This window comes from Lycium barbarum, chromosome 4, assembly GCF_019175385.1.
Source record: "Lycium barbarum isolate Lr01 chromosome 4, ASM1917538v2, whole genome shotgun sequence".
NCBI lineage: Eukaryota > Viridiplantae > Streptophyta > Magnoliopsida > Solanales > Solanaceae > Lycium > Lycium barbarum.
Window position 1 is genome coordinate 145,692,648 of NC_083340.1, and position 22,659 is coordinate 145,715,306.

Consider the following 22,659-nt stretch of genomic DNA (forward strand, 5'->3'; position numbering starts at 1 on the left):
TACCCCGAACCCTGGTAATTACACCAATTCCAATTACCGTGTGGCTTTCCAAACAAACCCTTAAAGTTTTTTCCTTTTAATTATATCATGTAATACTATGTCTTATCATTTAAAGGAGTATTCTTGACTATAAATTAGATCCAAGAAAATCAATTAATTATATTACTCCAATCAAATCCACAAAAATAGGTACGCACATATTAGCTTTAAAATGTCAATTAGTTTCTTTTTAAAATTAATGCAAGTAGAATTTGTTTCCAAGTGTCTTGTTCATATTACACTACTTAATTTAATATACTACTGGTTCTTATCGGGCGGTTCGGTTGGATAATTGTGCTTACCGGTTCGGCTTATCGGATATCGATTTTTAAATTTCTCAATCTGCTAACCAACCAATAAGATATCAGTTGGTTCAGTGTGGATTTAGCGGTTAACGGTCGGTTGGCGGTCGGTTTATCGGTTAATCAATAAAGTATATGAGATTTTTTTTTTCCTTTCTATTGCTCGGACTATTGCATCAATACAAAATTATCAAAACACAAAAGGCTCAATATTGATAGTGTATAGGTTGCAAACTCACATCTGACCCTATTTGCTTCAAATCGCAAAATTTAAATGGATGTATTACTCATGGTAGGTATTCTTGGGACACATGATTTTAAATTATTGGAAATACGAATTAAACTTTCACTAAAGTAATGTTATTAAATAAACTGTGTAGATTAAGTATGAGATTTTCATACCAAAGTGTGTCAATGTCCATAAGAAAACTTATTTCTTTCAAACAAGCACTAGTAATTCTATCTTGTTCTCATCTTCACCATAGAAATGGGAAGAAACATCCAAGGAAAGTAAAAATGTTTTAATGATTCTAGTTGGTAACATGAGATAATAAGAAACAAACACCAGGTAGAAGCAATAAGGAAAATGAGAATTTGCTAACGTGTTGCGGGAAGAAAAATGAGTTCTAGGCTCAAAGATTAGTAATTCTAATCTTTAGTACTTTATATACATAGGGATATATTTATAATGTAATTATTCTTAACGGATTAACGGCTAAACCGATAAGGAAAATGAGGAAACCGTCCCCCGCACCGTTAAGACGTTGACTATAAAATTCCAAACCATTCCTCATCCGTTAATCCAATTACCCGATACCAATAAACCTATTTTGCAGTTGCGTCATTGGTTGCGGTTCGATTTTGAACAGTCCTAAGCCACACTACTCTCCTTTTAATATAATATAGATTTTTATTAGATAATGCGTTTAATTTTTTTTTTCCAAAAAATAGTCGAATAACATAATTGTATTTGTGTAGGGTTCTATTATATAATAAAGAGTGTCGAGAATTGAGTCATATTATAGAATGCTTGAAGTAATTTAATCGATGTTTTAACGTACTCATATATTGATATACAGAGGCGGACCCGCATGGAAGTGCACACCCACCCTTCGGGTAAAAATATGTATATATATATATATATATATATATATATATATATATATATATATATATATATATATATATATGTTTATATACCTTGAGAAGTTAGTATATATTTAATTGTGCACTCTAATAAACGAAAGTGTCTTTGGGGCACGTTGGTCGCAACTGTTCCTTTCTTTACATGTCACCTCGGATCGAACCCAAATGTCACTTTTAATTATTTTTTGAGCCTATTTTTAGGAAAACAATAAGCGTTAAATGAGCTCGTCCTGATTTGAACTTGCACTGTCACCACATGTTGCACGTCCTTAGCCACTGAGCTATCTCTTTCATTTGCTTCACTGTATTAATTTTTATCTATTACACATATTTGACTTATGTACTTGTATTTTCACTACTGCTACGCTATCAGTTATCAGTCCGGCACGGTATTATTCCTCGGTCATCATTAGAAAATTTATTGGCGTTTATGTTAAGATAATGGTGCCCCTGCCGTCTTAAAATCCTGAGTCCGCCTCTGTTAATATACCTCATGTTCAAAATACAACTCATGCTAATAGTTATGTATGATTTTCCATGGTATACAGGTGTACGTATTTGATTGAAGATTGTCGGTGTCATGCAGTTTCAAATTTCCCATGTAAACTTTTAGGACAATATCACAAACCTGTGAAATTTGAAACTTGTTGGCAATAGTTAATTCTCAATTTGCTAGGCTGAAAAGTAGTTGGGCAATTCGCAGAATTGCCATTCTTTTGGGGTGGTCTTTAAATTTTGCCCCTCATATTTGAAATCTTTAAATTTTGCCTTTCGGCTAAACCCCATGGGTTCTAGGTTCGAACCCTCACACAGTCAAAATTTTTAAAAAAATTCGCAAGACAGAGTTTAAATTTCGCTATGCCCTCATCGGCATACATTTGTGAAGGAATTACCAAAGTTATGCAGGATTCGGCATACTTATGCCTTATGGGCAGACTTGGCATAAGTATGCCGGGTCCGGCATAACTTTGGTAATTCCTTCACAAGTTTATGCCGGGTCCGACATAAAAGTTTGCCCATTAAAAGTATGCCCCCACCGGCATAAACTTGTGAAGGAATTACCAAACTTATGCCGGACGCGGCATACTTATGCCTTATGGGCAGACTTGGCATAAGTATGCCGGGTCCGGCATAACTTTGGTAATTCCTTCACAAGTTTATGTCGGTGGGGGCATACTTTTAATGGGTAAACTTTTATAGTATGCCACATATGGCGGAATTTTTCCTTAAGGTATAACTAAAAGTTTGCCTTATAAGGCAAAGTCTATACCTGTAGAAAAAGTTCTGCCTTATGGGGTATACTTTTGGTTATGCCTTAATTAAAAGTCTGCCCCATAAGGCATATTTCCTTAAGGAAATTTTTGCCCCATTAGGCATAACTAAACTATGCCTTGAGGAAACGTTATGCCCCCTCCGGCATAACTTTAGTTTTTCCTTAAGGACTTTATGCCGGATCCGGCATACACTCCCCCAGCCCTGCCTTGCGAAATTATTTTTTTATTTTATGCCTGAGCGGGGGTTCGAACCCAAAACCTCAGGTATCCAAGCGAAGGGCAAAATTTAAAGACCACAAATATGAGGGGCAAAATTTAAAGACCACCCCAAAAGAAGGGCAATCCGTGCAAAAAAATGAAAGTAGTTAGCCCGTGTTATTATTACGGCCCAAAACTAGTATTGAGCAAAACTAACCCAATATTTGGGCCCATTGGAGAAATCAGGCCCACCAAAGTCGCATGTAACACTGTTAGAAGAAACAAATCCACTTTTTGGGCCATTAAATCGTATGAGCTAATGTGTTTTTGTTCTTCATTTTTCTGCACGGTTTGACCTTCAAAGGCGCTGATCTTTAATTTCCCCCCCTCAAATTACTAGTCTTTAAATTTTACTTTTCGCTTAAAAAAATGATCGAAAATACTCCGAAGTTCTGGGTTAGTACTCTCACTCAGTAAAAAAAAAAAATCGCAAGACAAGGTTTCGCGAAAATTCTGCCTTATTAGGCGGAATTTGCCTTAAGGCAGGGTTCGCCTTAAAAGTTTGTCTTAAGGTAGAATTTAGTTACACATTATAAGGCAAAATTTTGTCTTGCGAAATTAGGCCCGAATAGGCCTCATTTTACTATGAAAATTTGCCTTGTAATTTTTTTTTTTTTACTGAGCAGGAATTCGAAGCGAGAACCTCAGGATATTTGAGTCGAAGGGAAAAAAATTAAAGACCAGCAATTTAAAGGGCAAAAACTAAAACCACCCCCGAATAAGGGCAATCGTGCAAATTGCCCTTTGTTCTTTATCCTAAGTTTGATTTCCACATTCACAGTTGGGCCATTCGCACAAATGCCGTCAGGGAGTGCTCTTTAATTTGTGTACCTAAAATTGTTGGTCTTTATTTTTTGGCCTTCGGCACTTTAAGCGGCCGAAAATACTTCTGATTTTTGGGTTCGAACCCAGTAGAGTATAAAAAAAAATTATAAGATAGAATTTCGTAGTAAATTAGGCCTATTCGGGCGTAGAATTCCAACAAAGTAAAAAAAAAATGCAAACTTTTGCTTTAAAACATAACTAAATTCTGCCTTACAAGGCAAAATTTTTGCGAAGCCTTGCCTTGCTAAATTGTTTTTCTTTTGACTAACCGAGTATTTGAATCCAGAACCTCGGGATATTTTCGGCCACTTTTTTAAGCGAAGAGTAAAAATTAAAAACCAGTAATTTGAGGGGCAATAAAGACCAGCGCCTTTGAAGGACGATCCGCGAAATAAAATGTTCACAGTTTCATATAAAAAAACGAAAGTCCACACATTATCAATTTCGACGATTGAAGTCATTTCTTCATTTAAAAAAAGTTCCTCAGATTGTCAACAGTAGTGGCTGTCCAACTTTAAAAAAAAAAAAAGATAAAAATTAAAGAAAACAAATTGAAACTGTGATAAATATTTATCCACATTCGATATATACACCAAATTATGTAATTTAATCTTAGCAGTAAAAGATGATTAAAGTGTGGATACATTGTTAAGCTATGAATATGTATGAAAGACACATATTTGGTATTCACTAGGTTGGTTTAATTACCCATGTGTGGGAAAATATTTACCTTAGAAACTATGCATTGATCTTTTTACCTATGTAATCGAGGAAGTGATTTCCTATGTCTACGGCAAATATCACTCCTATTATTTTTATAAATCACTCATATTAGTTTTATCAATTTTTTTGTAAAAAGTTCATATAACTAAAATAATATTTTTAAGAATTAAATTTTGTGGAAATGGTGAAGTTTAGTAGGTGTAATTAGGTTGACCATTCAACAAAAAGGTTTTGTGGGCTCCACATAGTTGATAGCAAAAATAGGAGAGGATTATGTTGACAATTACAGAGTACACCCTCAAGCTCATGAATCCGCATTGACTGAGTTCTTTTACCCAATAAATGAAAATGAAAATTTTCAAAGAAAATGAAACTTTATAATAAAGTATAAAGCTGTAAAATTAGCACATTTAGTCCCTCAAATAACATAAATTTTGATTATGATTAAACCTTCAATTAATTGGTATGCACACTTTTTATCCGTCTATCAGTAAATCGTCACAAATTTAATGAATTATTAAATGCTAAAACATTTAACTGCGATGTGTTATGTTAATTTCTTATCGTTACTCTATATTTTTAAAGATAATATAATCTGAAAATAAGCTAAATATCACATATTTCCTTCATGAAACGACCAAAAAACACACATTTTTTCTAAGTGAAGGTTAGATGTGCTTAGCATAATATTATAAAAACTAAAATGAAACTTTACCAATAAATGAAGGATTATAAGTGCAATTATCCCATTAGAGATTGACCAAGTCAACCCCCCCTCTTTTTTTTCTTGAAAAATAAGTTAAAATAAAGCCTTCTTCTCTTTATAATGTTAGACTTGGGACTTCTTTGTTTGCTTCTTTTTATGCAACAACAGAGAACTATAAAGGTCAGTGTCTTGCTTAAGACATTCTAGTATTATGAAAACAAAAAATATAAAAATTTAAGCTAGTGTTATAATTTAGAAATGGGAAGAGCTCCTTGTTGTGACAAAAGCAAAGTTAAGAGAGGACCATGGTCTCAGGATGAAGACAACACTCTCAAGAATTATCTTGAGAAAAATGGTACTGGTGGCAATTGGATTTCTTTGCCTCAAAAAGCAGGTTTTTCATTTTTTTTTCTCCTCCTTCAACTTCATCTCTTCTCTTTAAATCCTTGTAATTAGATATAGTTTTAATTTGGTGTTTCTTATCTATACATGGATAATGCAATTTTCTTTATATTATCAGTATAATATTAGCTATTGTAACAGGTTATTCTCTCCGTTTTATATAAATAGTTCCATTTAGTACAAGAAGTTACTTATGATTATCGTTTAGTTGACTTATAGTGTGATTCTTTTTTATTGTCAGTGTATATAAATTAAACTCTTATTGGTTTTGTAAATTTTAGGCCTAAGAAGATGTGGAAAGAGTTGCAGGCTTAGATGGCTCAATTACCTTAGGCCAGACATCAAGCATGGAGGGTTCACTGAGGAAGAAGATGATATCATTTTAACTCTCTACAGTCAAATTGGAAGCAGGTTGGTGATATTTCATGTTATATTTCTAAAATTATGGGTTTAGAATATAATATTTATCAAAAGTTTAAGAAATTATAGGCCCTGTATTTTATTATTTGTAAAAATTATTAGGTGGTCAGTGATAGCTGCAAATCTACAAGGAAGGACAGATAATGATGTGAAGAACCATTGGAACACCAAGTTGAAGAAAAAGCTTTTGGCAGCTCAAAACACTAATCTTATTAGCAACAGCTACAATTTCACCAACAATATTATTTCTAGTGATTTCAATCACAATAGTTCAAGAAATTACTATGGGATATTGGAGCCTACTTGTTCTATTGTGGATTCCAACACATTCACAAGTCATATGGACCCAAATTTTATCAATTCAAGTTGTCAATTCCCACTTCCAGCCTTGATGGAAATTCAAGAACATGATGCAATAATTCAATCATCAGTTCAACAAGATGGTTATTTTATGGATTTTAGCTCTGGAATTCCATCAACTTACTATGATAATCTTGTAAATGGCTTTGATTTTCAAGAGAATGCTATGGGAGCTGATGATACAAATTTCTTTAGTTCTTCTTATTCCACCTTGGTCCCGCTGCAGGCTAATAATATTCCTGACGTGGATGAGTTTGATTTTCAAAGGATTTGAAAATTAGCTGAGGGGCAAGAATTAATTTAATGAATAATATGGCGGATAAGTAGGGTTGTTGTAGTCAGATTTGCAGTATTAATTTCCATTTAAGGCTGTTGCATGTTGGACTTTAGGTTAGATAATGTTCTGTGTATATGACTCTTAGTCAAGAATATTATTGAAATTAATTATCATAGTTATATAAAGTGCTCTATTTTCTTCTTATTATATCCTTTTTTGTGGAATTACGATGATCATTCAACTAAGCTAAAACCTCAATACAATTGATTAAGTAGGCATTTGGACAATATCTGATTGAAGTATAACAAAAAAGTTTATATTTGAAATCAAATATTAATGTATATCACACGCAAAATCAGGATTCGAAATTTATGGGCTCTGAACTTGTCAATCGAAAAACATAACTCGTTCTAGTTATTGAATTCATAATTAACTATTTACATATATATTTAATAAGTTTTATAACGCAAACACATGATCTAATCAAAAGTTACTAGATTCATCCAAATTTGCACGTAATACTGATCGATCACATGAATATATTGTGATGTGAGGAAATAATTTAGTATACTACGTATATACAATTAATTTATGGAGCAAGGTACTCATGAATGCATCTAAATGTGCCGAGTGATTTGTCAGCATTGTGAAAGTTTGTTAACTTTCGGTCATGAATATTGCATGGATTGGCCAATTCAGAGATATCATGAAGATAATTGTTTTATAGCGTGTTGACGTGTTTCAGGGAAATTTCATGAGTGTTTGGTCTTTGAGACCGAAATTGATGGTTATCTTTTTACTAAATTGACAGCCAACTTTTAGTAAACAATTAGAGTTAGTGGATAAAAATCAAGCATTTTGTCTTCACTAAGAAATGCTTGCGTCTGCATGCACATGTACACATTCATGGTGGTACTTAATTAAGTTCTCCAATATGTATCATTGTATTGTATTAATACAGTCAAACCTTTCTATAACAGCATCGTTGGGTTCGAAATTTTTTAGCTGTTCTAGAAAATGGCTGTTATACACCTATCGCAGCATTGACATTTAACTAATACTTCACTGTTATATGCAAAAAAGATGCATAAATCTAATTTTCATTTATTAATTGCTAAATTCTAAGTTTAATCACACTTTGTATAACGAACGGAAACCGTTTAATAATGAAAATATATATATTCATACGATATTTTTAGTCATAAACGGTGTATTAAATGATCAAATATTTGGTCAAAATCTTTACACTTATTATTGGTAATCATATATATTCTATTTTTATAAAGATGGTTAATTATTATATTACCAAAAAAAGAAGATAGTTGTTATATGGGGGCAATTTTACAAAGAGCGTACTGTTATAAAGTTGGTTGTTGCTGTTATAGGTGAAATGTTGTTATAGAGAAGTAAAATATAACATAAAAAATCGGTTCCGGAAAAACTTAGCTATTATAGAGAGGTACTGTTATATGCGGGTGCCGTTATAGAGAGGTCTGACTGTATTAGGTGTTTCTTCTAGCTAATTTAGCAACTAATTCGCTCGTTCTAATCCCAAATATTAGTCATTTTAATAATTAATATACTGAATTTGTTTAGAAATAGTATTTAACGTTTTAGAAAGGAAGAATAAATCATTATTTAGGAAGAAACGGACACCCCATATGTTGAGCTGGAATTGCTGAGTAGGATGAATAGACTAACTATAGATATAATGTCGGAAATACATCAAGTTTGTATCACCTTTCAATTCAAATTAGCACAAACACTCTTATCTCTTCCGATCTATTAGAACAGATCAAGCTATCTATTAGTCGATTTGAAAATAGCACGCTCATCTCGCTTTTCATTTATTTTGGCCATGAAAACACAACCGCCATAATAAGAAGTAGACAAAGTAGCTAGAAGTATTCGTTTAACGGCGCCATTGACGATTTAAATCTAACTCATTACAGGAAGCCGCTGAGCATAGATAAATTGCCTATGCATATTTATATACCTTTGTTTGCAAGTAATATCCTGTTTGGCCAAGTTTATTTTTCTCCAAAAGTACTTATTTTAAAAACATTGAGGTGTTTGGCCAAGCTTTTGGGAGAAAATAAGTATTTCTAGGGAGTAGCAAAAACAATTTTTCAGAAGCAGTTTTTAGTAGTTTTTCCCCAAAAGTACTTTTTTGAAAAACATTTTTGAGAAAAATACACTTAAAAACACTTTTTATAAGCTTGGTCAAACACTTATTGCTCAAAAGTACTTTTTAAATTAATTGATCAAACACAAATTGCTTCTCACCGAAAAGTACTTTTTGGAAAAGCGTTTTTCAAAAAAACATTTTTCAAAATAAGCTGATTTTAGAAGCTTGGTCAAACAAGCTATAAATCTATATATGGTCTATAAGCTTTAGCTACTTGACATTATTGTGAACCTCTCCGAAATGGTCGACCAGACATTAGTTGATAACTGAAAATATTGGCCAATAAGATTCAGAGTTGAATACTTGAATAGTAAATCAACTCCCACAATGAAAAGGAAGAATTAAGTGTATAATTTTTAATCCAAGTGTGGTTTGAAATATTTAAAGTAAAGCTTCCACAAAATAATTGGTGCCTCTTCAAACTAATATTTCTTTCTACGTTGATTCATAAAACCTAAGGATTAGGGATAAGGTTAGACTTAATCAGGTGAGCATAGGATAGGTCGATCTACATATATAAAAAATTTAACTTCTTTTTAGGTCAACGTATAATAAACATACTCCGTATGAAATAAGTTATACATGATGCAAATCTAAATTAAGTGGGTATGTGGGTACTGGATATAATTTAGTTATAAAATAAAAAGTAAAACTCAATATGAAAACTGGTTCATTCTCTCCCATGGTTTTGTTCATTAAATAGTGGATATAATTTTTTTTAACCTGCCTGTGTATTTTGTCTTATAATAATAGGTCATTTTCCACTTCTATTATGTTACCATGAATATTTATATGTAATTGGTCTAATTGAATAAATATTACACCATCCATGTATTGGCATTAAACTCTTTAAGTTATGAATCCAGTAATTCTTACCTTTTCCTTCTGTAATTACTCGTCTGTAAGTTTTTCTATTTCTCTTTTTTTTGCTTTTTATTTTAATTCTTCTAACCATCAATTATATGAACAGAGGTCAACTTATTAAACTTTCTTAATCCCCCTTTTTAAGTACTTCGTACATTGATGATTTGTTGTTTTATGAAATAAGATATGTGCTAATTAAGGTCAATGGAGACTTTATAGGCCACTTGTTATTTGCATAGCCAACGTTTGAATGTCCAATAATCAATACTTATCCATCAAAATCGTAAATAAAAAATTTATAATAGTAACAATTTGTCTACAAACTTGATTTAAGAATCTACACTCGATGTTACACTACAACCGACAAACAAAAGCGTATATCTTCAACCAAGATTTTATATTCAGATTTCTATGCAATAGACAGACACAACTGCTTAATTCTATTACTTTCACATGCAGCTTATCTATTTAAGGATCTAACTAGATCAGCAATATGGAATTAGTCATCGCACCTGTTTGTAAAAAAATTAAAGGTTTTTATATAGCTGTTTGATTTTGTTTAACGAATTTTATACCTTCTTCTAATTTTATTAGCAAAGCGTAAGTGACACCTTTTAATTTCCTTCTTATTTGTCTTGCCCCCCAAACAATGCAACAGCATACCCTTAATTCAGTCCAATAAGTGTCATTTCTAGTTTTTTCAAGTCATTGGTTACTAGTTGAAAACTAGCTAACTCGAACCAAGTACCAAGGGAGATATGGAATTTCTCCATCATTAACTAGAGAATTCCTGAGCTTTTGGAATAGAGAAATTTTTAACACGGAGCACTTCCTCTTTTAGTGGACCCTATATCATAACTCACACAGATTTAAATTAGTCAAGATTAGTGAATATTAAATACCAGATAGTTATAAAAATAATTGAACGTTGTGCAAATCAATGAAAACTTAATTAGAAGCACGGAGATATGAAGTGCTTTTGGACTTGAAATTATTTTTTCATGATAAACGTACAAGTACAAACTACTAGTATAGACTTTCAGCATCTCACCATAATACATAAGATTTTAAGTCAAAAATTTGAAAGAGATTAAAGTGAGTCAAAACTATTGGCTCAGACTGTTGAATTGTCCATTTTTACTTAAAAAGAAAAGAAGAAGAGCCTGGAAATGTCAAAAAGACAATTCGACGATGATTTTTACGGTGCATATTATTATTTTGAAAGTACAATCAATTATTAAATGGACAAACGATAAGTCTTCTTACGACCATCCACAATTAACATTAGATTTTGAAACATTTAATAGAAGAATAATCAAATTATGACATGTCTAACCCAAAAGTTGAGGTACATTTAATTGAAGAATAACCTTTTTTTTTTTTACAGTAATCTGATATTCAAAAGTCACTGCCCCGATCTAAATTTGCACCGCATAAAGTCCATTTAAGAGGAAAGTGTTCCCAATCAAGGGCAAATTTGAACATCAAGTTTGAAAGAAAAATGACAAAGTACATGTTATTTAGTAGTAATCACCCGTCCAAATGTTGAAATTTTCAAAGAAATACTTTTTAACAGCCTTATTAAGGGTACTACCCGCTGACAGTATCATGACTTACAGACAAAAAAAATATTTTTAGAAGAAGAAGAATATGAAGCAGAAAAAGTTCTTTCTTGTGTGGGAAGGAATATTAATGCTATTGCTTGCTTCATATGTATAATGCAAGGCCGCTTTAGTAGACTGTACAAAGACATTGAATATTTATGGAAACATTTAGTATAGCTAAGCAGTGATTTCTTGACCCTATAATGAAAGAAAACATGAATGTTGAATATATATATATATATGAACACATCTTCTATTTACGGTGTTAATGAAATAAATCAGTAGTCAAGAGACTACAATTTAAATTCACATTGTCACACATCCTCTATGACCCCATAAAGGAGGTGGGCCGAGGAGACAAGTCACATAGAAGAACTAGCAAATTTCTAACTAATAAAGCGGTTGAAGAAGGGGTAAATTTGATATTTAAGTGAATTCCACGTCAAAATGAGAAAGGAAAGTGAAGAACTTCATAAGATACAACGCGAATTTGCATGATACACACATTGTTTAGTTCGCTGATGGCATAGCTCAAAAACAACTCCACCTCTGCGTGATTGATTATCGAAATAAGGTACAATAGAGTCCAAATTATATGAAAAAATTATTGTGTCCTTGGATTCACTAGTGACGTGGGATTTATAATGCATATATTGTTTATGCAAAAATTAAATATGAAGAATTATTTACTACTTATTAAATGATATTTTTTTATCGTTAAATAGTTTAAACTACGTGGCTGAGATGGTTCAGGCATGTGAAAAGGAGATATGCAGATGCTCTAGTAAGGAAGTGTGAGAGGTTGGCTTTCGCCGGAGTTAAGGGAGGTAGATATAGGGGAAGAAGAAACGGGGGAGGTGGTTAGACATGACATAACACAATTTTAACTTACTTGGGGCCTTTAGTAGACTGTACGAAGACATTGAATATTTATGGAAACATTTAGTATAGCTAAGCAGTGATTTCTTGACCCTATAATGAAAGAAAACATGAATGCTGAATATATATATATATATATATATATAAACACATCTTCTATTTACGGTGTTAATGAAATAAATCAGTGTCAAGAGACTACAATTTAAATTCACATTGTCACACGTCCTCTGTGACCCCATAAAGGAGGTGGGCCGATGAAAACAAGTCACATAGAAGAACTAGCAAATTTCTAACTAATAAGTTGTTGAAGAAGGGGTAAATATGATATTTAGGTGAATCCCACATCAAAATGAGAAAGGAAAGTGACGCAAATTCACATGATACACGCATTGTTTAGTTCGCTGATGGCATGGCTCAAAAACCAACTCCGAGGTCTATTGGGTCAAACCGAATGATATGTGCCCGGAACTTGGACCGTGATATCATTCGCTTACGCTGCCTCCACCTCTGCGTGATTGATTATCAAAATAAGGTACAATAGAGCCCAAATTCTATGAAAAAATTATTGTGTCGTTTGATCCGCTAGTGACGTGGGATTTATAATGCATATATTGTTTATGCAAAAATTAAATATGAAGAATTATTTACTACTTATAAAATGGTATTTTTTTAATCGTTAAATAGTTTAAACTACGTGGCTGACATGGTTCGAGCATGTGAAAAGGAGATATGCGGATGCTCCAGTAAGGAAGTATGAGAGGTTGGCTATCGCCGAAGTTAAGGGAGGTATATGTAGGCCGAAAAAGAAATGGGGGAGGTAGTTAAACAGGACATAACATAACTTCAACTTACTTGGGGCATGACCTATATATAAGAAAGTATGGAGGTCGAGGATTATGATATCAGGTAGCTGAGTGGCGTCGCACTTTAGCTGGGTGAGGTAGGGCTATCCTCCTCTCCACATACCCTTATTAGTAGTATTATTTAGTAATCACGTAATTTCTTATTTTTTGACGTGTGTTACTATTGCGCATTTACTTGTATCTTGCTATTTGGCGTCGTATTTTTTGTATTTGCGTCCAATTCATAATCTTTTATTTTCCTTTCTTTTGAGCCGAAGGTCTTTCAGAAACGACCTCCCTACCACCCAATGATAGGAGTAAAGGTCTGTGTACATCCTACCCTGCTCAGACCGCACTTGTGGAATTATACTAGTATGTTGTGGTTGTTGTTGCAGTAGTAGTTTGATCTAAATTAATACATAGGTTATCGCAGAATTAATACGAGTATTATCTAATACCACCAAGCAGATACTGTGTTAATTATACGACGAATCTTTTTCTTATGCGTCCAACTAATCACAGTATTATCTTAAGCAAAATTTTATGTTGCGATTAATCTTCAATACCACAAGCCCACAACAAATGAACCCTTATTATTATTACTCTCTCTATCTCAATTTATGTGATACACTTTCCTTATTAGTCTGTTCTAAAAAGCATGTCACCTTTCTATATTTAGAAACAATTTAATTGTACGAGATGATTTACAGTCATACATTTATCTAAAACTTATTTTGGACCATAAGTTTTAATTTATTTTCTTAAACTCCGTGCCTAATCAAATGCTGGCCAAGGAGTAGCTTGTTACATAAACCGGGTATATATAAATATTTTTCCAGTACCAAATGTTCCCGCCAAATCAAAAAGCATTTTCAAAATATCTTCTAGAGTCTTCTTCAATACGCTTCTTCCCCAATTTGTTATCATCTCCATTCAGCTTAATCACTACAACAAAGTTAACTGCTAATTATTGCTAATTCGAAATGGTAAGCATTTCTATATTGCTGCTTTTCGAATTTTTCACTGTATTGAAATCCTACATCAAAATTTACCGTTTACATTACAGATATCTCGGTAATAGATGTATTTTTTTTTTGCGTAGATTCAGGTAAGTATATGTTTGTATCTAACAGAGAATTATGTATTTTTACGCGTTAGATTCAGTGTAGGAAGTGTTTATGTAGCCTTAATTAGCTTATTCTCTTCGTTATTTGATTAATATAAGATGAGGTTTAGTTCTCTTATAATTCAGTAACTAATTTCCACGGTATCGAAATTACAATTTTTTTTTAATCCTTTGTATGAACTATTTCAGTAATAGATGTATTTTGTTTTGTTAATTTTTTCTTTTTGCGCTTCAATTTAGGAAAATATTGCAGTTTAATGTCATCTTTTGAATACAATTATATGTGCTTGCATTTATTTTGTTAAATTGTTTTTGCATTTTGATTTAGGTAAAATATCACAGCTTAACATCAGTTTTGAATACACATAAATGTGTTTGTATTTGTACACACAAGTATTTATATATTCTTTAATAAAACCTAGCTTATCAACTTGCGTTCATCGATCTTTGTGTGTTGGCTGCTTTGCATGACTGTAAATACGTTGCTGGATCTAATTTTCATGGTACCAAAATCCTGAAATGAAATTCACCTGTTCCATTACAAATTTTCAGATGTTTTAGTGGCAGTGACGGACCCAGGATTTTGAGTTCGGGGTGCTTGATAATAATAGAGAAGAAAAAATAATCTAGCATTTAAAAAAAATAAAGTTCCTAGTGAGATTTGAACTCTTGACCGTTTAGTAACAAAGCCTCCAGCACCCTCCCCTAACCAAGTTACCTATCAGACTTATCACTTCATGGGTGCTCTATTAACTATTTATATCTGTTTCCTTTATATTTTCTATACAGCTATACACTCCGTGACTGAGTTCAATGGGTGCTAGCACCCAAAATTTGCTAGTGGGTCCGCCCCTGTTTGGTGGAAATAAATATCACAATTTATTGGAGTACCTATTTGAATATGCACATATGTGTTTGTATCTGTGAACACACACAGAATTACGTAGTTTCACGCATTAGGTTCAGTGCAGGAAGTGCTTTTGTAGCCTTAATTAGTCTGTTCTCTTCGTTATCTGATTCATATAAGCTGAGGCTTAGTCCTCTTATAATTCAGTATGTCTCGCGCTGCTGGTGTTGTAATTAGTTAGGTGGCTGTATGGGTTGTATTTTATTTTATTTATTCTTCAAATTATTATGTAATCCTTTTTTTGGCTGTTCATCTTAAACTAAATATGTGTAGCTGTGGTTTATGCAAGTCATTATCTGAAAACAAAAAAAGCTCCACAATTATGCTGAGATGGCTATTCTAACTATCCTGCATTTGGCTAGATAACTTAGATAAACTTTTTTTTTGTGATCAGATTAAGGTAAAACTGCAGTTTAACATCATTTTTTAATACACACAAATATTTGTATGTATGTTTGTGTATTACACACATAGGGTTACATAGTTTCACACAGTAGATTCAGTGTAGGAAGTGCTTCTATAGCCTTAATTAGGCTGTTCTCTTTGTTATCTGATTCATATAAGATGAGCCTTATTCCTCTTATAATTCAGTATCTGTCTCGCACTGCCGATGTTTTGTATTTTAATTAGTTAGGTGGTTGCGTGGATTGTTTTCTTTTTTATTTATTCTCCAAATTTTTATGCAAGTGGTTATCTGAAAGGGGAAAAAATGTTCCACATTGAGGAGCTCTATTATGCTGAGATAGATATTCTAACTTTCCTATATTTGGATAAATAAATTTGTTAATGTGCTTTCACTAATTTTCATGGATTTAGTATTTTGGCATTGGAACATATAAGGTGTAAATCCTTTTGATCTAGAAGCCTACTGTGAACTCTAAATTCTATCACCACCTAAATTTGATTGAAGTATGTAGCATAGATGCATATGCATTTTCTGATTTTCGGTATCCAACTCCTGTTTTTTGGTGACACAGTCGAAGAAAAGAGGTCTTTCTTTGGAAGAGAAACGAGAGAAAATGCTGCAGATCTTTTATGATTCACAAGATTTCTTCCTTGTAAGTATGCTAGTTGCTATTTAAATTCCCAAAAGAACTGAAGCTCTTTAATTTTGCTATAAAATCGTGCAGGATAACAATGGAGATCAATGCCATTTAATTCAACTAGCAGTTTTATCATTGTGAATGTCTTGCAGACACATCAGTGTGGGAAAGAACTAATTGCTAAGTTGTATTTCTTTCTCTTAGCCAGTTTTAGCGACTGTTTTTTTTCTTTTTCCGGGAACCGGTTATACAATCAAATTTTGCTACGTCTGGAGAAATTTGGCATTGTCCTGACTATTGTTTCTGTATCTGTTGTGTGACTATTGTTTCTGCAACTATTATGCTTTGCATCAGTGTTCTTCTGTGGGTTGATAAAAGTTCCACGGTGAAAAAAGCATTAGATCATCCATCGTTAATATTTGAAATTAACAAGATGCTCATGAATTTTGGGTGGCTACATCCTTGACATTACTTATGGAATGGAAGAATCATAATGGACCATGCATCTATTTAAGGGCTTTGTCAGTCTGGGTTTGTTAAATCTTTTAATCAGTTATGCTAACCAAGCAGGGGGATCTGTTAGATGTTTTACCAGAGCGCTCAAAAGTTTTGAAATATCTGAAAGGTTCCTTGTTTGGCACTGGCCTGTGGTATTTTAAACCAGATAATTTATCTTTCAATTACTACTTGGGAGTTGGGACAAATCACACTTTATTTGTTTATAGTATAACTGTCCCTGCATTATGATCTAGTTAGTAATACTTTTTTCAACTTCTTGTTATTTCAGCTTAAGGAACTTGAAAAGTCGGGTCCTAAGAAAGGGGTTATCAGCCAGTCAGTGAAAGATGTTATCCAAACTTTGGTGGATGATGATCTTGTGTTTAAAGACAAGATAGGGACTTCTGTGAGTAATATCTGGATTGTGTTATAATAGCATCATCTTTTTAATCTTCTGCTGCTAAGCATAAAGTTTTTCATCTATGTTTTTTGTGCTATAAAAGCATCATCTGCTTCCCCTCCACAAGTCTAAAGTCTTAAAGCATGTCGATTTCTTTTAATCAATCTCAAGTATGTTAAATAACTGGTAAAATTCCAGGTATACTTTTGGAGTCTGCCTAGTTGTGCTGGGAACCAGGTAAGTGGTTGGATCAATCTTTGCACATGCTTTTCATCTTTATTTTCAGCTGCTTCATACATGATGCTCATTCAACAGCTGAGAAATGTATCTAGAAAGCTTGAGACTGATCTTCAGACCAGTAAAAAGCGGCACGCTGAACTTGTTGAACAATGCGAGGCTTTGAAAAAGGGACGGGAAGAATCTGTAAGTACACCAAGTTCTAGCTGGTCCTTCAGGTAAATGTTGACATAATTTTGTACGGATGAATTGAGCTAATGGACTGTTTCTACTTTTCACTTCTGTGGTTTTACTAGGACGAACGAGAAGAGGCCTTGAATGAGCTGAAAGCTATTCAACAGAAACATAATCAACTTAAGGTTTAGGCGTGCCTTTTTGTGTTTTGAAGCTTACAAAATTAATACTATGATATTTAGATGTATTTAGGTTAGCATTGTTATGCTAAAAAACTAAGGTGAGATTATTTTCTTGTTCAGGAAGAGTTGGCACAGTATGCAGACAATGATCCTGCTACTATTGATGCAATGAGTAAGGAGCTCTGCGCATACTTTTTAGGCTCCAATAGTATTTACCGGATAATATTTTCAATTATTAAGCTGTCAATTTGCATGCACCAATATGCTTCTCTTTACTAAAATGTTGTGTTTACTGACTTTGGGAAGTTGTTTTTGCAGAGAAGGCAATTGAAGTTGCCCATTCAGCAGCTAATAGATGGACAGGTTTGGCTGTTCCTGCATTATCCAGTTATTACCTTGTATACGTCCCTTATTGCTCTCTTTCTTAAGGGTCATGTGCATTTGCTATACAGATAACATCTTCACATTGAGGCAATGGTGTTCCAATAACTTCCCTCAAGCAAAAGAGCAGCTTGATAACCTATACAATGAGGTAGGAAGCAAAATCCATCATAAAAGCCATGAGTTTGTTCGTATGGATTATGAACGGCTGCTAGATCATGCACCTCTTGTATATATAAAAAGAGATTTAGGGAGTTAAGGAGATTTCACTATATTTCATATTGACTTTACAACCATGATTCCTCTCCACTTTAGAATACAGTACACAGTATACTCCTCCACCTTATTGACTAATGTAACACCCTCAGGCATTTCAAAAGTATGGAAACTAAATTAGATCAAATCCTTGTACTTTGTAAAAAAAAAAAGAAAAAAAAAAGAGTTTTCCCATAGAAAGCTATATATTGACCAAATAAGCCTTCAAAGCTTTCTATCACATCTCTCCTACAAGCCCTTGTGACCCTTACACCTAATCCTATCCCCCTATAATCCCTCTCTTTTTCTGTTTTGTTTTTTCACTGCTTCTTGTTAAGAGCTTTTGAACTTGACTTGAAGATAGGCAACATCGCCTTTCTCCATTGGAATGACTAGTTTCGGTTGAAAAGGGATCAATTTATGTGTTACAGACTGAAATCTAAGGCCAATAAAGGACAAATAATGAATGATTGAAAGAAACAAATCAAGTGCAGATACACTGTTTATTAGCAACTTTTCCATTACCTTGCTGAATTAGTTTTTTTCACGTCTTATGACAGGCTGGAATAACAGATGACTTTGACTACTTGGAGTTGCCGGCAGTGGTTCCTCTTGCTGTTACTGAGGGTGAACTTTAATTTGGCTGAAAGCCAGTTCAACATATGCTTTCCTTATGTTCTTTTACCTTTTGCTATGTCTGTTCTTTCCAGAGGTATAGGAGTTGGTTCTTGCTTTAATAATTTGAATGATCTGAGAAGCTTTGTCAGAATCGAATATGCACTGATACCATTTAGTTCGTGTCCATATGTGTGCATTTAGCCTATGTAGCTGTATAACCATAATATTAATTGGCGATACCCCTGTGCTTTCACTTTACTATGTTTTAATGTGCGACCATATAGTAAACTTTTTGTAGATACTGGGAGGTTTTGTCGACTACATTTGAGACTGAGCGAAGTGAAAATCTTTTTTAGCCCTTGTTGGTGCAGTATAGCGTAACATATGATCGTCATTTGTTCTTTTACCTTCCTACTACTAATGCAGTGAAAATAAAAAATAAAAAATAATTTGCAAGGCAGAATTTTATAGCAAAATTAGGCATATTTGGGTAAAAGTTATGCCTTAAGGTAGAGATTTGTCTTAAAAGTGTACTTTTACAAAAAAAATTAAGCCTTAAGGCAAGGCTTTGCCCTAAGACTTAACTTTTGCCCAAAATTAAGCTTATTCAGGCAAAAATTAGATCTTAAGGTAAACTTTTGTCTTAAAGCAGACGTTTGTCCAAACTCTGCCTTATAAGGTTCAAACTCCATATTATGATTTTTTTTAAAAAAAAATTAATTAAGCGGGAGTTCAAATCTAGAACCCATGGGTTTTTAGATGAAGGGCAAAAATTAACAACCAACAATTTGAGGAGTGAAAATTAAAGATTAGTGCCTTTGAAGGACATTCTGCGCAAAAAAAAAAAAAAAAAGATGAAAAATAGTGGTGAAAGTGCGAATTGCCCTTCTTTTGGGGTGGTCTTTAAATTTTGCTCCTCATATTTGTGGTCTTTAAATTTTGCTTCTCATATTTCTGGTCTTTAAGTTTTGTCATTCGTTTGGATACCTGGGATTCTGGGTTGAACTCTCGCTCAGACATAAAATAAAAATATCATTTCACAAGGCAGAGCTGGGGGGATTGTATGCCGGATCCGACATAAAGTCCTTAAGGAAAAACTAAAGTTATGCCGGAGGGGGCATAACTTTTCCTCAGGCATAGTTTAGTTATGCCTTATGGGGCAAAACTTTTCCTTAAGGAACTATGCCTTATGGGGCAGACTTTTAATTAAGGCATAATCAAAAGTATGCCCCATAAGACAGAACTTTTCCTTAAGGCATAGACTTTGTCTTATAAGGCAAACTTTTAGTTATGCCTTAAGGAAAAGTTCCGCCTTATGGGGTATACTATTAGTTATGTCTTATGGAATACACTTTTAGTTAGGCAAAATACATCAAAACACCCCTAAACTATACCCAAAATGTCGATATCACACCTAAACTATACGAGCGACCTATTACACACCTAATATATTTAAAAGTGATATTTTTTGCTCCCTGATACAATATGACCAGTTGCATTAGGGGAGAGTGTACACACTCTCTCCTCACGTCAATGCCACGTCAGTCCACGTCAAAAAATTCTCTAATTTTTAATTTTATATTTTTTTCGTTCCCCTCCTCCTTCACCCTCCCTTTCTTCTCCATCACTACTCCCTTTCTTATTGTATTACCACCATTATTTCCAATAAGCTTCAATAATTTTCCGGGGAGCTTCCATTTTTTTCGAGTAGCTTCACAACGTCCACTACTCCATTTTTTATTACTTCCAATTGCTTCTCCTTCATCACTAAATAACCCCACCCACCCCACCTATTTTATCCCACAGTCCCGCCGCCCCCCACTCACCCCTTCTCCACAGTCCCGCCGCCCCCACTCACCCCTCCTCTCCAATGCTCTGTTTCATGCCCATGAACTGAGGGAGTAAGTTTTCTATCAATTTCTCTGTGGAACTCCATACTCTAATACTTTTAGTTACTTGTGAATTGCATTGGAGATACTCATCTCTCATTGAAATTTAAGAAAATCATGACGATTAAGATAGCAAGTAAAATTCGAGAGGGAGCTCGTCGGAGCTTGAAGCTGTCAAGAACAAGAAAGGATTAGGAAAAGATTGGGGGGTGGGCTGGCGTGAAGAGGAGAGACGGGGCGGCGGCGTGGTGGCGTGAAGGGAGGAGAGAAAATAAAAACAAAAAACAAAAAACCAGGGGATGAAGAGAAGGGAGAGGGGGCATGAAGATGGGGTGGGACTAGCGGGTTGGGTTGGGGGATGAAAAAGAAGAGGGTGGGGTCGGGTGGAAGGGTGGGGATAGGGTGGGTGGGGATTATAAAAATAATGTATTTTGTAATTAAAAAAAGAAAATAATAAATAAATTTTAATTAAAACGCTCCTATTTTTTAATTATTTTTATAATTTGTGCAACATCAGCCTGTCGGGTGGTATTAATTTCAATGTTCAGGTGTGTAATAGGTCGCCCGTATAGTTTAGGTGTGATATCGACATTTTGGGTATAGTTTAAGTGAAATTTGATGTATTTTGCCCTTTTAGTTAAGGCATAACTAAAAGTATGTCTCATAAGGCGAAACTTTTCCTTAAGACATAATTAAAAGTTTACCTTGAAAAGTAAAAAAAAAAAAAAGACATTATTTCATCCCTGAACTTGACACGAAAACTCACTTTAACAATTAAACTTAAGTTGTATTTATATACCCCCTTAACAACTTTCATTTTAATTAAATACAACCCCAAATACTGATATGGTAAAAAAAAAGTAAAAAAAAATTAAAAGAGTGAAAAATACACGAAAGTGACCCGCTGATATATATATATATATATATATATAAAAAATAAAATAATATATAATTAAAAAATAAAATCAAAATGCACTCCCCCACCTGCTCCTCTTCCCCCCCACCCCCACTGAAATCAGCCTAACTGAATCCCACCGCCGCGCCCCCACGACTGCAACCTCTACCACCACCACGTCCCGCTCCTTTTCCCCCACCCCACTTAAATCAGCCCAACTGAATTCCCCCCGACTGCCACCTCGATAACCATCACTGCCGCTGCTGCCGCCGCCAACCTTCCCCGCCACTGAAGCAATGAAGTTGCACGAACTGCCCAGTTGGGTTCCCTGAAAAGTATCCTTTCTCTTTCCTCAAATCTTTCAAGAAATATCCTCACACCCTGTTCAAATCTTTAGCTTCAGTTATATAATCTTTTCTCCTGCAAATACTTCACATTCTAGAAAATTACTACCACTTTGAATTTCTGATAGTGATCATTCTCTTTATTGTCATATTTGTTAAAAAGTTGAAGTAACCTTGGCAAGACAGCCAAAGAAGCAGAAAGTGGAAAATGTTTAAGGACTAAGATCTCTCCATTAGATTGATGGAAAAAGAATATCTTCATGAAAACCCCAAATAAGAATTTCAAAAATAAAATTTTCTGAGGAAAAAAAATGATAAAAAGCAACAATTGGAACTGTAAAATATTTGATTATATAAGCTATTTGGTTGATGGGTTTTTCTTCAGTTGAGTAATGAAGAAATTGCAATGTTCAATAATGAAGAAATTGCACGAATTGCCCTTCAAATGGACTGGTGTATGGCAAGGGCGGGGGGAGGGGGGGGGGGGGGCGGGGCTGGGTTGAAGAAGAAGAAAGGGTGGTGGGTGGAAGTTAATGTTGGAAAAAATGTGATTTATGAATTTTAATAATTGATTAGGAATTAATTAAAGTGGAAATATGAT

General features: G+C 33.9%; 2 protein-coding genes across 2 annotated transcripts; both read left to right on the top strand.

Annotated features, from left to right (window-relative positions):
• Positions 1 to 5,444: 5,444 nt before the first annotated feature.
• LOC132638793 (transcription factor RAX2-like) lies at positions 5,445 to 6,915 on the top strand. Its single transcript, XM_060355562.1, has 3 exons — positions 5,445 to 5,667; positions 5,957 to 6,086; positions 6,198 to 6,915. Exons 1-3 carry the CDS (start codon positions 5,532 to 5,534, stop codon positions 6,727 to 6,729), a joined length of 798 nt encoding a protein of 265 aa, XP_060211545.1. The 5' UTR covers positions 5,445 to 5,531; the 3' UTR covers positions 6,730 to 6,915.
• A 7,028-nt stretch (positions 6,916 to 13,943) lies between these two features.
• On the top strand, positions 13,944 to 19,209 carry LOC132636851 (meiotic nuclear division protein 1 homolog). The gene is made up of 10 exons (XM_060353894.1): positions 13,944 to 14,095; positions 16,120 to 16,200; positions 16,973 to 17,089; positions 17,282 to 17,320; positions 17,399 to 17,506; positions 17,617 to 17,679; positions 17,797 to 17,848; positions 17,995 to 18,039; positions 18,129 to 18,208; positions 18,873 to 19,209. The coding sequence occupies exons 1-10, from the start codon at positions 14,093 to 14,095 to the stop codon at positions 18,948 to 18,950; spliced, it is 666 nt and encodes a 221-aa protein (XP_060209877.1). The 5' UTR covers positions 13,944 to 14,092; the 3' UTR covers positions 18,951 to 19,209.
• The last annotated feature ends 3,450 nt before the right edge of the window (positions 19,210 to 22,659 follow it).

Bases quoted from the DNA above. Each gene is read 5' to 3' on its own strand.
- LOC132638793 (XM_060355562.1), top strand. From the start codon at position 5,532: ATGGGAAGAGCTCCTTGTTGTGACAAAAGCAAAGTTAAGAGAGGACCA. The intron at 5,668-5,956 runs GTTTTTCATTTT...TGTAAATTTTAG, and splicing joins TTCTTTGCCTCAAAAAGCAG to GCCTAAGAAGATGTGGAAAG. The intron at 6,087-6,197 runs GTTGGTGATATT...AAAAATTATTAG, and splicing joins TACAGTCAAATTGGAAGCAG to GTGGTCAGTGATAGCTGCAA.
- LOC132636851 (XM_060353894.1), top strand. The intron at 17,849-17,994 runs GTAAGGAGCTCT...TTGTTTTTGCAG, and splicing joins TGCTACTATTGATGCAATGA to AGAAGGCAATTGAAGTTGCC. The intron at 18,040-18,128 runs GTTTGGCTGTTC...TTTGCTATACAG, and splicing joins AGCAGCTAATAGATGGACAG to ATAACATCTTCACATTGAGG.